The sequence below is a fragment of the Haematobia irritans genome, chromosome 4 (genome assembly GCF_050003625.1).
Source record: "Haematobia irritans isolate KBUSLIRL chromosome 4, ASM5000362v1, whole genome shotgun sequence".
NCBI classification, from domain to species: Eukaryota; Metazoa; Arthropoda; class Insecta; order Diptera; family Muscidae; genus Haematobia; species Haematobia irritans.
The window spans coordinates 118,549,240-118,566,668 of NC_134400.1; the positions used below are offsets into that span (position 1 = coordinate 118,549,240).

At 31.2% G+C, this 17,429-nt stretch overlaps 1 protein-coding gene across 1 annotated transcript; it reads right to left on the reverse strand.

Moving 5' to 3' along the window:
* Positions 1–742: 742 nt before the first annotated feature.
* On the reverse strand, positions 743–10,117 carry LOC142234607 (transmembrane protein 209). Its single transcript, XM_075305765.1, has 9 exons — positions 9,957–10,117; positions 9,596–9,900; positions 9,423–9,530; positions 9,129–9,366; positions 8,921–9,069; positions 5,065–5,192; positions 2,391–2,622; positions 1,380–1,477; positions 743–1,278 (listed from the first exon to the last, which is right to left on the reverse strand). Exons 1-9 carry the CDS (start codon positions 9,977–9,979, stop codon positions 919–921), a joined length of 1,641 nt encoding a protein of 546 aa, XP_075161880.1. The 5' UTR covers positions 9,980–10,117; the 3' UTR covers positions 743–918.
* Positions 10,118–17,429: the final 7,312 nt, after the last annotated feature.

Genomic DNA, 17,429 nt, shown 5'->3' on the forward strand with positions numbered 1-17,429 from the left:
AACTCTGGCTATTAGAACCATATTAGTCCATACCGGGCGAAAGATATATATGGGAGCTATATCTAAATCTGAACCGATTTCAACCACATTTGGCACATTTGACTATACTACTAATTGTACTCCTAGTGCAAAATCTCAACCAAATTCGGCCACAAATCTGGCTTCTGGGGCCATATAAGTCCATATCGGGCGAAAGATATATATGGGAGCTATATCTAAATCTGAACCAATTTCAATCAAATGTTGCACACTTGACTATACGACTAAGTGTTATGTTTGTACAAAATTTCAAGCAAATCGGTATAAAACTCTGGCTGCTGGGTCCATATTAGTGCATATCGGGCGAAAGATATATTTGGGAGCTATATCTAAATCTGAACCGATTTCTTCCAAAATCAATAGGGTTCTATTCTGACCCAAACTAGGAACATTTGCAAAATTTGAAGGCGATTGGACTTAAATTGCGACCTAGACTTTGATCACAAAAATGTGTTCACAGACAGACGGACGGACGGACGGACATGGTTATATCGACTCAGGGACCCACCCTGAGCATTATTGCCAAAGACACCATATCTCGTCTCCTTCTGGGTGTTACAAACATATGCAGTAACTTATAATACCCTGTTTCACAGAGTGGCGCAGGGTATAAACACTGAAAACAAGAGAGGAAATTTGTTGTGGTCATTTTCATGAAGCTTATGTTGCCAAAACCCAACAACTAAACAATTGCCAAGAATAGTAAGTTATCAAATTTGATTTTATTTATAAAAATAAGAAGTATTACATTTACGTTCATGATTTTTAATATACAAAATATATGAATGTGATAATATTACCAATATAACCGAGTCATAAATACGAAAATGAATGCTACAACTACTATGCTAAGGATAACACCAACTCAACGTCACCATGTCAGTCTTCTATGACACACATTATGTTAATACCACTCTTGCCAAGATTAACGCCTTCCAAACAGCTTTCTTGATGCGAACGCATATAAATCAGAAATTGTATGATAACATAGAGAAGATTATTGCGGTCATAGGCACAATTGTGTATTTCACCATCACTTATAAAATTGAATTTCGGCTTCAAAGGATTAGAACAAAGTATGGCACAGCGAGCTTTATTTTGCACTAAAGCCACAGTATCCTTGGCAGAGCGTTTCTCTTCTCCAATAATAACATAACGACTATAAAAAGGACGACCACCGCCTTGAGGCAATGGCATCAGTTGAGTATCTAAATACACACAGAATAAATGAAAGATAATCTGAATGGGAAAGGAAACATGGAAAATGAAATTGAATATATGCACATATTATTAATGCCAAAGTAGAGAGATGACTCTTAATATCAATCTCATTTACATACCGCAGAATCAGTGGGCAAATGTTCATCCCATTTGAGGCCATGGTATTCAGAGCCAGAATTCCAACGGTAGTCAGCGATACATGATCCCTTAGCCAGGTCTGTGAAAATGCAAAAACAAAAAATAATAAACAAACCAAGGAAAATATACAAGTGCATTACGAAAGACACAAATGTTCGATTCAATTAAAAATCAGTACATACATCAATAGTCATCGGCTAATTAAAAAAAAAAACTTAATGAACAAATTTACCAAATGCACGCGAATCATATCGAATAATAGTTACATACTGTTAAACAGGTAATAAATAAAAACAGAAATTTTTTAGAGGGCACTACTAAAAAATATTTAGACATTCATATAACATAGAAATGTTTAACTGATAGATATGGATCAGGGTGACAAAGTAGCTCAAGGATTTAGAACTTTCGTCATTTTGGCGAAATGTTATGACCATATATTAATTTGTTTCAAAAACCAAATGCAAAAATTCCGCGGTTGTTGTTGTAATATCAAAATTGAAATTTGAAGGAATTTTGGAATTAAAATTTTTAAATGAAATGTACGTCTTATGCGCATTGCAGAAGCCAACTCAGGTGTTCAAAAAGTCGGTTAATTTAGGGGTTATATTTAAATATGGTATAACCACGAAAACGGATAACCGGAAGTCTCAGAATTTTACCACTATTAAGACTATATCTACTTTATGGAGTATCAGACCAATATATATCAATGTGTTATAAAGCGAATGTATTAACAAAGTAGTAGGTATTCTTATTAACAATTAATACATATATATTATGGATGTTTTTATTATATTCGACCTGTATATAGATTTTTCCCGATGAAGTCTTTCAATGAAAAGACGAAATATTGAATAAATAAAAATTAATCATCCAGACCTCGAGCTCGTTTTTATCAACAATTATCAATTGGAAAGTTAATACATATATTTTGCTCTTTTTATGTATGCAATATTGTTAGGCTGCAAATATGTCTACATAATACTTACCTTTAATTCTTTGGACCAGATATTCCTGATTACTTGACATCTCCAAAAATGGTACTATCATTGGCAGCATGGGCATATATTGCGCAACGAATTGTTGATTACCAACGGTTTTCTTCAACCTTTCCAAGCCGATGCTTCCAATTTGCATATCGTGAAATCCTCGTTGTTTAAATGAAGCATCTACATGTTCCATTTCCTTTGTCAATCGTTGCAAAATCGTAAAAGATATCCACTATAACCAAAGCATACGTACATTAATATTGTGATGATGAAGAAAGTGTAATTTAAAATTTGTATTTTAATCTAAATCAGATTCGGTACAAGGTATATTACGAAGGAAACCTCTTTCGCTAATAAAGCATTAGCCATATAGGTGAAGACTTTTTTTATTTTATTATTTTTTTTTTATTTTATCATATCATTATCATATTTCTATAGAAATAAAATTTTAACAAAATTTTCTGTCGAAATAAAATGTTGACAAACATTTCTATCGAAACAAAATTTTGAAAAAAATTTTCTATAGAAATAAAATTTAAAAAAAATGTCTATAGAAATAAAATTTTGAAAAAAATTTTCTATAGAAACAACATTTTGAAAAAATTGTCTATCGAAATAAATTTGTTTAAAAAATTTTTCTATAGAAATAAAACACAAAAAAAACAAAAAAAAAGAAATAAAATTTTGAAAAAATTTTCTATAGAAAAAAACAATTGACAAAATTTTCTATAGAAATAAAATTTTGACAAAATTTTCTCTAGAAATAAAATTTTGACAAAATTTTCTATAGAAATAAAATTTTGACAAAATTTTCTATAGAAATAAAATTTTGACAAAATTTTCTATAGAAATAAAATTTTGACAAAATTTTCTATAGAAATAAAATTTTGACAAAATTTTCTATAGAAATAAAATTTTGAAAAAAATTTGTATAGAAATAAAATTTTAACAAAATTTTCTGCCGAAATAAAATTTTGACAAAATTTTCTATAGAAATAAAATTTTGAAAAAAATTTCTATAGAAATAAAATTTTAACAAAATTTTCTGCCGAAATAAAATTTTGACAAATATTTCTATCAAAACAAAATTTTGAAAAAAATTTTCTATAGAAATAAAATTTTAAAAAAATTTCTATAGAAATAAAATTTTAAAAAAAATTTCTATACAAACAAAATTTTGAAAAAATATTCTATCGAAATAAAATTTTTAAAAAAATTTTCTATAGAAATAAAACACCAAAAAACAAAAAAAAAATAAATAAAATTTTAACAAAATTTTCTATAGAAATAATATGTTGACAAAATTTTCTATAGAACTGAAATTTTGACAAAATTTTCTATAGAAATAAAATTTTGACAAAATTTTCTATAGAAAAAAAAATTGACAAAATTTTCTATAGAAATAAAATTTTGACAAAATTTTCTATAGAAATAAAATTTTGACAAAATTTTCTATAGAAATAAAATTTTGACAAAATTTTCTATAGAAATAAAATTTTGACAAAATTTTCTATAGAAATAATATGTTGACAAAATTTTCTATAGAAATAATATGTTGACAAAATTTTCTATAGAACTAAAATTTTGACAAAATTTTCTATAGAAATAAAATTTTGACAAAACATTTCTATCGAAATAAAATTTTGAAAAAATTTTCTATAGAAAAAAAAATTTTGACAAAATGTTCTATAGAAATATTATGTTGACAAAATTTTCTATAGAAATAAAATTTTGACAAAATTTTCTATAGAAACAAAATTTTGACAAAATTTTCTATAGAAATAAAATGTTGACAAAAATGTCTATAGAAATAAAATTTTGACAAAATTTTCTATAGAAATAAAATTTTGGAAAAATTGTCTATAGAAATAATATGTTGACAAAATTTTCTATAGAAATAAAATTTTGACAAAATTTTCTATAGAAATAAAATTTTGACAAAATTTTCTATAGAAATAAAATTTTGACAAAATTTTCTATAGAAATAAAATTTTGACAAAATTTTCTATAGAAATAAAATTTTGAAAAAAAAATCTATAATAAAATTTTCCATAAAAATTGACAAAATTGAAATAAAATTTTGATAAATTTTCTATAGAAATAAAATTGTCTCTAGAAGATTTTTCTCTAGGAATAACATGTTGCATATTTCCTAGGAATAACATTTTGGAACAATTTTCACTAGGAATAAAATTTTAACAAAATTTTCTAAAGAAATAAAATTTAGATAAAAATTGAAGGATTTTTTTGTATAAAATTATAACTTTGACAAAATTATCATTAAAGTAAATATTAAGTCAATATCTTTAAAAAGTTTTTAGTGCAAGCTAAACATTTATGATTCAAGATATATATAAACCCCCAAATAAATTGCCGCTATTAAGAGTGATGATCAAATAATAACTAAACTTCCAAAAAAAAAGTAATAATTCATGTTTTCGAAGAAACATTGTTTTCATAATATTCCCAAAAATGTTATCAAAAGATGCAAAATATTTTTTTATTTGGTAGTTTTTTTTTGGTAAACTCCGTTTCAAATTTTGGTAGATTATTTTTGGCTAAAGTGGCAACCGTGTACCTGAGACGTAAGGAAACTTCTCGGGTCGAAAAACGCAAGTTTGTTTAGTATGTTCGTTGGTGGTCATTTTAGTTTCATTTAGTGCTATCAACTTACCGTACGCAAATTTCCAACATATTGAGCTAATTTTTCTGATGATATTCTTTTTATGACTTCTGAGTTACTATCAATGATGTTAAGGCCTCCCTCTTCCTTTGAGGTCTGTTTATTTTGTGTAGTTGGAGCTGAAATTATAGACGAATAACAAATTGAAATATAAGTTGAACAAAGGTTTTGTTATAAAATGATATTAAATTAAATCCGAAGATTGTGAGGCACATTTCAACACGATTTAAACGATATTAAAGATGTATTAAATGCTTAAACTGAACTGAATAGTTTCTTACCGCAATATCCGGAAATTGATTGCCAAATATGAAGGACACTGTCATTGATTTTCGATCCTGTATACCTCACAATATTATGAATTAACAATAACTTTGGAATGACACTATTATTTAAGGAAAAAATGATTTAAAGTTTCGTGAAGTGGTTTCATCATAATGTGAAACGCCGTTTGTTCTCGGACTATAAAAAGGAGGACCCATGTCATTGCGCTAAACATGAAATCTGACAGCATTCAGTGATAAAAGAGTGAGTCTGAAATAACGAGAATCACTACACCTGACCTGACTTATTCACACAACTTCGTCAATATTTGCTGTTAGTCTTATTTTTATACCCTCCACCATAGGATGGGGGTATATTAACTTTGTCATTCCGTTTGTAACACATCGAAATATTGCTCTAAGACCCCATAAAGTATATATATTCTGGGTCGTGGTGAAATTCTGAGTCGATCTAAGCATGTCCGTCCGTCTGTTGAAATCACCCTAACTTCCGAACAAAACAAGCAATCGACTTGAAACTTGGCACAAGTAGTTTCTATTGATGTAGATCGGATGGTATTGCAAATGGGCCATATCGGACCACTTTTACGTATAGCCCCCATATAAACCGACGCTCATATTTTGCGGAGCCTTTTGGAGGAGCAAAATTCATGCGATCCGGTTAAAATTTGGTACGTGGTGTTAATATATGGTCTCTAACAACCACGCAAAAATTGGTCCATACCTGTCTTAATTATATTACACCGATACCCAGATTTGACGGAGCTCTTGGAGGAGCGAAATTCATCCGATCCGGAGAAATTTGGTACATTGCGCTAGTATATTACCGCTAACAACCATGCCAAAATTGGTCCTATAGTTATATATAGCCGATCCCCAAAAATAATCTACCAAAATGTTATTTCTATAGAAAATTTTGTCAAAATTTTATTACTATAGAAAATTTTGTCAAAATTTTATTTCTATAGAAAATTTTGTCAAAATTTTCTTTCTATAGAAAATTTTGTCAACATTTTATTTCTATAGAGAATTTTGTCAAACTGAATTATATACGTATTTAATCGGCTTTTTTGTTTAATATATACCCCGTATGTACTAACTTACAATTGAGAAGACGGTGTTAAAAAGTTTTAAGATACCTTCCCACAAGTGTTACCACAACCTAAATAATTCGATTGTGGATGACAGTCTTTAGTACAAGTTTCTATGCAATCCATGGTGGAGGGTACATAAAATTAGGTTATGGTGGTAGACCGATTTATTTCAGGAGCACTTAGAATATTCAGTTCATTGTGTTAAATTTTGCAATGATTTTCATCGGCATGTCGGAGATAAATGAAAAATATTTAAAATCGAAAATAATTAGTTACTGCAAAAAATCCGATAGTGAAAACATTTATAAACAAGTAAGTAAAATCTAAAGTCGGGCAGTGCCGACTCACATTATACCCTTCACCACTAAGTATACCAAAAAACTTTTATTTAAATAGTTTTTGATACCATCTTAACCCCTTCAAATGAGGACAACATTTTTTAGACTTTTGCAAAATCTCTAGACACAAGATTTAAATCGGCTAACGCATTGGGATGAAACACAATATGAAACTTCTAGCTGTTCTTTGCACACAAAATTCCATATACAGACAGACAGACGGACATCGCTAAATCGACTCAGAGTTTAATTCTTAGACGATCGGTATACAAAGCGATGGGTCTTAGACTTTTCCTTCTTGGCCTTACATACAAATGCACAAACTTATTATACCCTGTACCACAGGTGTGGTGAAGGGTATAAAAATAACCTTTGTTATTACAAAGTAGGTTATAAATCATATTTTCCTTGTTTTGTAAAGCTGACAGAGAACAGAACTGGGTGACGCCGACACAAACTGTATGATGTTTTTTACTTTTTTCTCGACACATATTGTATACGTTCGACTATTACCCGACATCAAAATATGAAGTGACTTTTAGTTCGAAAGTGAACCTGCCTAAAATAATAAAGAAAACAAGTATACACGGCCGTAAGTTCGGCCAGGCCGAATCTTATGTACCCTCCACCATGGATTGCATAGAAACTTGTACTAAAGACAGTCATTCAGAATCGAATTACTTGGGTTGAGGTAACACTTGCCGATGGCAAGGTATCTTAAAACTTCTTAACACCGTCTTCTCATTTGTAAGTTAGTCCACACGGGGTATAATTAAACAAAAAAAGGCCGAATAAAAAATTTTCTCTAGAAATAAAATTTTGACAAAGTTTTCTATAGAAATAAAATTTTGACAAAATTTTCTATAGCAATAAAATTTTGACAAAATTTTCTATAGAAGTAAAATTTTATTTTTTTTATAGAAATAAAATTTTGACAAAATGTTCTATAGAAATAAAATCTTGACAAAATTTTGTATAGTAATAAAATTTTTACAAAATTTTCTATAGTAATAAAATTTTGACAAAATTTTCTATAGAAATAAAATTTTGACAAAATGTTCTATAGAAATAAAATCTTGACAAAATTTTCTATAGAAATAAAATGTTGACAAAAGTTTTTATAGAAATAAAATTTTGACAAAATTTTCTATAAAAGTAAAATTTTGATATTTTTTTTTTATAGAAATAAAATTTTGACAAAATTTTCTATAGCAATGCAATTTTGACAAAATTTTCTATAGAAATAAAATTTTGACAAAATTTTCTATAGAAATAAAATCTTGACAAAATTTTGTATAGTAATAAAATTTTTACAAAATTTTCTATAGTAATAAAATTTTGACAATTTTGTTTATAGAAATAAAATTTGACAAAATGTGCTATAGAAATAAAATCTTGACAAAATTTTGAATAGTAATAAAATTTTGACAAAATTTTCTATAGTAATAAAATTGTGACAAAATTTTCTATATAAATAAAATTTTGGTAGACTATTTTTGGGGATCGGGGAGGTCAAATCGGGGGATCGATTTATATGGGGGCTACATATAATTATGGACCGATGTAGACCAATTTTTGCATGGTTGTTAGAGACCATATACTAACACCATGTACCAAATTTCAACCGTATCGCATGAATTTTGCTCCTCCAAAAAGCTCTGCAAGCCAAACCTGAGCGGCGGTTTATATGGGGGTTATACGTAAAAGTGGTCCGATATGGCCAATTTGCAATACCATCCGATCTACATCAATAACAACTACTTGTGCCAAGTTTCAGTCGATAGCTTATTTCGTTCGGAAGTTAGAGTGATTTCAACAGACGGACGGACATGCTTAGATCGACTCATAATTTCACCACGACCCAGAATATATACTTTATGGGGTCTTAGAGCAATATTTCGATGTGTTACAAACGGAATGACAAAGTTAATATACCCCCCATCCTATGGTGGAGGGTATAATAAAGATTATGTTTTGCTTGCGAAGTTCTTACTAGGATGATATTATCGTCATATCCTATAAAAAAATACATGAAAATACTGCCGTCTTGACATGCAAAAGGAATTTTCGAGCTGCATAAGAGTTTTTGTTCGAAGAAGTATTTGTCTATAGTAAAATATTTTGACGTTACCTGGTGATGGAGCCAATTGGTATAGTGAGGTTCTTAATAGATTGGCAGCAGAGTTACAATAGTTCCAAAATGAATTGATGGATCCCGTGTTAAAGGCCGGATTTATGTCGGTAATATCCGCCAAGCTATACTCTTTACGAGAAACATCCCTAGAAGACAATTCAATCAGATATGATGACGGGTAGCATAGAAAACAAAATGTATTTACTTGAGATAACGTTGCAAGCTAGCCTCATCTGTAATAAGTTCATCACGTTCGTATTTTTGATAGGGCGATGAAAAAGACAGATTGGTGCTCACGGTGCTGATATTCATATTTGAATTATTATACATTGAAGAGTTCCACGAAGCATTTTGCATTTGGTGTTGTGTTTGCTGTGGACTTAAACTTTGCCGTGGAGGGGTTGTGCGGGTGTAGCTCCAATTAGGAGATCCTGGCCCGCGAGCTATAATACAATGAATTATATTGAATATTTTCCATCTAAATAATTCCTCTACTTACATTCGTTGAACGATGAATGCCAGCTAAGTATTGTATTGTTGGCAGTCTCTTGGCAATCTTTGTCATTTTGTTTATTTTTATTTGGATTATTGGAAATAAAAAAACTGTCTGTAATACAGACATGAGAAGGGTAATATGTATGTTCACAGAAAATATCGTGTGGTTCTACATACCATTTTTGTCAAATTTAAGTAGATTCTTTTGTTGTTGTGTTCCTTGCACAGGCGGTGTATGAAAAACGTATATGAAATATTTCAGAAAGCAAGCCAACACACTTAGGCCAACTATAGCTGCGGCCGCATATTCCACATAATACCAATTCGACTCGGCATAGGGACATTTGTTTGAAATATCGAAAAGTAAAATGGCTAACAGAACCACATTAACGGAACCCCATTTTAAGTAGTATTTAGCTTTTGTAGCTCGAAGCCTCAAATCCAAACCTCGCTCCACAATCGAATTTTCTTTAAAGGGAGTGCTAGAGTAGAAATGATTACTATACGGTAACGATTTCTATAATATCTCCCAACTTACCAATATGTATTCATACAATTCATTGTGTTTTTTGTTTGCTTCCTGCTTAATTGTCTGCATATATATTACATTAAAATTGGCCAAAACCACAAACCGGCGCCTTTTTGCAATTTTCAATAGACAGCTGTTTTAAGGTTATGGATTTGTTTAGGATTGCCAAGGCAAAATAAGTATTACTAACAAAGCTGCCAGACGTACCTATTTCGTACTATTCGCAATGAACACATCCAGTAAACAGAAACATTTGATAAATGCTCAAATTCAAACAATTTTCAACATGGCTTCAAAGGATTCCCAATAAACAATAACAATTGAAAAATGCTAAATTTCGATAATTTTTCAAACATTTTTTCAAAGGATTAGAGTAATATTTAAGTTGAGAAATTGTTGAGAAAATCGCGTTCTCAACAAAAAACAGACATTACCCTCAACTGTGAAATTCAACACATTAGCAATAATATATCAAGTGTTATCCTCAAATTGAAATGCATCGCTACCCAATAATTTGTCAAACAATTTTCGATGCGAGTCAAATTCAAAATTAACATCGTTGCAAATACTTTTCAACCTAAATTTGTATGAATGATATCCCCACTTCAAATTGAAAGTCAAAGCCAAAATTCTATGAATTTTGTATAATTTATTCATTTTCATCAAAATAAAATATATAATATTACACTACGCTACATAATATACTACAACACCAATTGATATAAAATAATAATCTTATTAAACATATCAACAAATACCCAATGAACACAGAATGAGCGTTTTTCAAATGCAACAACTTTTCAGTTTGAGGGTAAATATAATTTTCAACATAAATTCAACTTGACTTGAAATAGCTCATCTTCAATACATCATCAAATTGTTTGCGAATTACTTCCAATTTGCCAAAATGTTGACGAAATCTTTGAAAAGGTGTTGAAGATAATATGAGAAAACTTTGACAAAACACTACCCTAAAATGCAACGAAAAAACCATGTGGTTTTCAATACTTATTTGTGCAACGAAGTTCGTGGTCAATTGCAAGAAATAAAAAAAATGGAAAATTTTAGACAAATAACCAAATTGTTTATAAAAATAGGTAAGTGAAAATAAAAAATGAAATAAAACTTTAAGGAAGTCACTAAATGTATATCTCTTTGCAGAAAACTAAAATTATGGATTCTACGTTCTTGAAAACATTAAAAAGCTGACCAATGAAAAAATGGTGGACAATTAACTGGAACTGCTTCAAATAGTTTATAATAATTGGTACGTCAATATGAAAAATTAAATCAACACTTTAAAGAAGTCACTAAATTTAAATCTCTTTGCAGAAAACTAAAATCTTTGGATGTTACATTCTTGCAAACAATAAGAAGCTGACCAATGAAAAATGAGTGGCTTATAGACAAGAAAAAGTTTCCAGAAACATTACAAGTGCAACCAATTAAAATTGTTATAAACAAAAAATTGTTGAAATCAACAACTTCTGGATGAAAATGTGCATCACATCGTCAGTTTAATTCATATGCTATTATCAGTTTAAAATGGATATTTTGTGAATTCCTTCTGCTGAAAATCAATTCTAACACGCGGTCCAGTACGTTCCTAATTTCAAATTGCCCGCATGTTAATAAAAGGAAGGAACTAAAAGGAAGGAAATCGAATTATCAATGCAAAAGTGTTTACTAATAATGTTTAAGATATTTAAAGTTTTGTTGTTTGTTTTTATACCCACCACCATAGGATGGGGGGTATATTAACTTTGTCATTCCGTTTGTAACACATCGAAATATTGCTCTAAGACCCCATAAAGTATATATATTCTGGGTCGTGGTGAAATTCTGAGTCGATCTAAGCATGTCCGTCCGTCCGTCCGTCTGTTAAAATCACGCTAACTTCCGAACGAAACAAGCTATCGACTTGAAACTTGGCACAAGTAGTTGTTATTGATGTAGGTCGGATGGTATTGCAAATGGGCCATATCGGTCCACTTTTACGTATAGCCCCCATATAAACGGACCCCAAAATTTGGCTTGCGAGGCCTCTAAGAAAAGCAAATTTCATCCGATCCGGCTGAAATTTGGTACATGGTGTTAGTATATGGTCTCTAACAACCATGCAAAAATTGGTCCACATCGGTCCATAATTATATATAGCCCCCATATAAACCGATCCCCCGATTTGGCTTGCGAGGCCCCTAAGAGAAGCAAATTTCATCCGATCCGGCTGAAATTTGGTACATGGTGTCAGTATATGGTCTCTAACAACCATGCAAAAACTGGTCCACATCGGTCCATAATTATATATAGCCCCCATATAAACCGATCGCCCGATTTGGCTTGCGAGGCCTCTAAGAGAAGCAAATTTCATCCGATCTGGCTGAAATTTGGTACATGGTGTTAGTATATGGTCTCTAACACCCATGCAAAAATTGGTCGACATCGGTTTATAATTATATATAGCCCCCATATAAACCGATCCCCCGATTTGGCTTGCGAGGCCTCTAAGAGAAGCAAATTTCATCCGATCCGGCGGAAATTTGGTACGTGATGTTAGCATATGGTCTCTAACAACCGTGCAAAAATTAATCCACATCGGTTCATAATTATATATAGCCCCCATATAAACCGATCACCAGATTTGACCTCCGGAACCTCTTGGAAGACCAAAATTCATCTGATTCAGTTGAAATTTGGTACGTGGTGTTAATATATGGCCTCAAACTCCCATGCAAAAATTGGTCGATATCGGTCCATAATTATATATGCCCCATATAAACCGATCCCCAGATTTGACCTCCAGAGAAGAGCAAAAGTCTTCCCATTCGGTTGGAATTTGTACGTGATGTTAGTATATGGTATCCAACAACCATGCAGGAATTGGTTCCTATCAGTCTATAATTATATATAGCTCCCATATAAACCGATCCCCAGATTTGACCTCCGGTGCCTTTTGGAGAAGAAAAATTCATCCGATCTGCTTGAAATTTGGTACGTGGTGGTAGTATATGATATTTAACAAACATGCCAAAAGTGGTCCATACACGGATGAAAAAGACTGTTTTTCATATGTTTGGCTATAAACATTATATGTTTGGAACACAAATTTTTAAACACAATATTTTTGAGTGCAAGCATATAATGTTCATAAACTAGCATAACATGTTTGGGACATATATGTTAATATGTTAGAACATATTATGTTTGGGACATAAAATGTTTCTAAATATAATATGCTTGGATGCAAACATATATTAATTTAGAAATAGCCTATAAACATATATGTGTTTAGTAGCTTGGAGCGCTATTTAACAGGGAGCGATATTGAATTAAGTTGGTGGTTGTTGCTTGTTATTACAAAATTAACATTTTATTTTTCCTTGGGCAATTGATCAGCTACTTCTTTGATCCTTACAAACTGTGTGGTCCGCTGTTCGAATCCCCGTGCGGCAAAAGGTAAAATTAAAATAAAAAAAAAAAATCATACAATTGAATAATTTCTTCTACAATGTTTGTATTACAGAAAAAGGTGCTAAGAACTAAAAAATCTCGTGGAAGTGAGAAAGATGTGGGGGAATATACAATTGGGAAGAAACAAAATTTTGAGCATTCAGGTCGAAAACCTATGTTGTTAGCACCTATATTACCTGTTTATTTTCATAAGTCATTATAGTCATTATGATTGTAAATATATAAATTTTGAGCATTCAATATGCTTTCAAACATATTATATATTGGAAGAGATCAAACATATAAATGTTTGGGCAATACCCAAAAATGTATATGCTTGAAGCAAAATATGTTTGGGAGTATATGTTACAGAAGCGATTTTTTGTGAGCGTGTATCAGTCCATAATCGTACATAGCCCCATATAAACCGATCCCGAGATTTGGTTTTGGAACCTCTTGGAGGAGCAAATTTCATCCGAGAGAGTTGAAATTTGGTACATTGTGCTAGTATATGGTCGTTAACAACTAACTAGGTCCATATCGGTCTATAGTTATATATGGCCCTCAGATAAATCGATCCCCAATCACACAAAAATTGGTCCATATCAAGTTCATAATTGTATATAGCCCCCACATAAGCGATCCCCATATTTCAATTCTGGCTCTCTACGTACAAAAAGTCCATATCGATTCGTAATTATTTGTAGACTTAACTATACATAACTTTTTTTGTCTAATATATACCATGTATGGACTAAATCACAATTTAGAAAACGATGTTAAGAAGTTTTAAGATACCACAACCCAAGTAATTCGATTGTGGATGATAGTCTTTCGTAGAAGTTTCTACGCAATCCATGGTGGTGGGTACATAAGATTCGGCCTGGCCGAACTTGCGGCCGTATGTACTTGTTTTTTTTTTTTTGTTCTAATTATTGAGTAGCGATGCATTTCAATTTGAGAATAACACTTGAGATATTATTGCTAATGTGTTGAATTTTACTGTTGAGGGTAATGTCTGTTTTTTGTTGAGAACGCGATTTTCTCAACAATTTCTCAACTTGAATATTACCCTAATCCTTTGAAAAAATGTTTGAAAAATTGTTGAAATTTAGCATTTGTCAAACGTTTGTATTTATTGGGTAAGAACAAAAAAAAATAAACAACAAAACTTTAAATATCTTAAACATTATTAGTAAACACTTTTGCATTGATAATTCGTTTTCCTTCCTTTTGGTGTCATAAAACAGCATTAAAATTTATTAATATACGGGCAATTTGGGCAAATTAGGAACGTATTGGACCGCGTGTTAGAATTGATTTCCACCAGAAGGAATTCACAAAATATCCATTTTAAACTGATAATAACATATAAATTAACCTGACGATGTGCTGCACATTTTCATCCAGAAGTTGTTGATTTTAACAATTTGTTGTTTTTAACAATTTTAATTGATTGCACTTGAAATGTTTCTGGAAACTTTTTCTTGTCAATAAGCCACTCATTTTTCATTGGTAAATTTCTTAATGTTTGCAAGAATGCAGCATCCAAAGATTTTAGTTTTCTGCAAAGAAATTTAAATTTAGTGACTTCTCTAAAGTGTTGATTTAATTTTTCATATTGACGTACCAATTATTATAAAATATTTGAAGCAGTTCCAGCTAATTGTCCACCATTTTTTCATCGGTCAGTCAATTTAGTTTTCTGCAAAGAGATATACATTTAGTGACTACCTTAAAGTTTTATTTCATTTTTTATTTCCACTTACCTATTTATATAAACTATTTGGTTATTTGTCTAAAATTTTCCATTTTTTTAATCCTTGTAATTGACCACGAACTTCGTTGCACAAATAAGTATTGAAAACCACATGGTTTTTTCGTTGCATTTTTGGGTAGTGTTTTGTCAAAGTTTTCTCATATTATCTTCAACACCTTTTCAAAGATTTCGTCAATATTTCGGCAAATTGTAAGTAATTCGCAAACAATTTGAAGATGTATTGAAGATGAGATATTTCAAGTCGAGTTGAATTTATGTTGAAAATTATATTTACCCTCAAACTGAAAAGTTGTTGCATTTGAAAAACGCTTATCCTGTGTTTATTGGGTACTTAGTAATTCGCAACCAATTTGAAAATGTATTGAATGCAAGCCGTTTCAAATTAAGTTGAATTTGTATTGAAAATGATGTTTACCGTCAAAAGGTACCCAATAAACACAAGCATTGGAGAAATGCTTATATTCAATACGCTTTCAAACATTTTTTCAAAGAATTAAATTAGAATTCAATTTGAGAAATTGTTGAGAAAATCGCGTTCTCAACAAAAAACAGACATTGCCCTCAACAGTAGAATTGAACAGGATAGCAACAATTTCTCAACATATTAGCAACTACTTTTCAAACTAAATTTCATTTTAATGCTTCAAACCTATTGGAAAATTTGTTGAAAGCAAGCAATTTGCAGGGCCATTTGAATTAATGTTGAAGATGGGATTCACTATCAAATTGATATGGCGTTACCTATGAAAAATGCTCATCTTGCGTTTGTTGGGTAAGTATATGTTCGTTTTTTCGCGGTTACTTTATTAAAACAGTTCAATATAAAGCAGATAGATTAACTCTATTGAGGTGCAGTTTCTTATTCCTCTAGATTTCGGTAAGACTTTACAGGAATATGTCTATTTATACCCTAAACCACATAGTGGTCAGGGTATAATAAGTTTGATCGGCCAAAAAATGTGCCTACCAGAAATATTGATTTTAGACCCCGTAAAATATATACCGATCGACTCAGAACCACCTCCTGAGTCGATCTAGCGATTGGTGTCCGTCCGTCTGTCCATGTATTTGTTGTTCACAGGATTCCGGTCGCAATTATTAACCGATTTTGATGAAATTTGGTACAGGGAGTTTTGTGGGCACAAGGACGAACGCTATTGAATTTGGAATAAATCGGATCAAATTTAGATATAGCTCCCATATATATGTATCGCCCGATTTCGACAAATGGGGTCACAGTGCGCTTTTTTTTCAAACGGATCGTCACCAAATGTGGCAAAAGGTAATCTTTTCCATCGCCCTTCAAGTCTGCAAAATTTCATCCAAATCGGTTCAGATTTAGATATAGCTCTCATATATATGTATTGCCCGATTTTTCTAAATTTGGCCATAAAACCCTTATTTATCAACCGATCTTACTCAAATTTGGCTAAATGTAGTCTTCTATAGCACTAACTATATGTGCAAAAAATCATCGAAATCCGTTCAGATTTAGATATAGCTCCCATATATATGTATAGCCCGATTTTCCCAAATTTGGCCATAGAACCCTTATTTATTAACCGATCTTACTAAAAGTTGGCTAGATCCAGTCCTCTATAGTACTAACTATATGTGCAAAATTTCATCGAAATCGGTTCAGATGTAGATATAGCTCCCATATATGTATCACCCGATTTTGAAAAATTCGCTCCTAATAACCATATGTTTGACCATACAGGCCTCATTTCTTACCTGATCTTACTCAAATCTTGCACAAGGTAACCTTTTGTGGTATTAATCAAACCAGCAAAATATTATGCAAATTGGTTCAGATTTAGATATAGCTTCCATATATGCATCGCTCGATTTTCCCAAATTTGGCCATAGTACTCTTATTTATTAACCAATGTTACTCAAATTTCAAATTTTGATGTACTAGCCGATCGTACTTATACGTACTTGTAGCTCTTACATAAGAATATTGCTCGATTTTTACAAATTTGTATTTATTACCCACACTAATTTAACGATTTTCTCTTTTTTAATAATGGGCTCAATATTAGTGGCATACTAACTCCGTAGGTGCAATATCAACACAGCCAGTGTTGTTAGAAGTAGGGGAAATTCCCTATATGTAGGCTTTTTCTAATATTTAGCGTCTTGTAGGGACGTAGGGCCACAATGTAGGACATTTTCACTCAACACAATTTGTAATAATTTTTACATTTTGGTGGCTCTAGAGGAGGAAATTAGAAGCCGGCAAGGCTTGA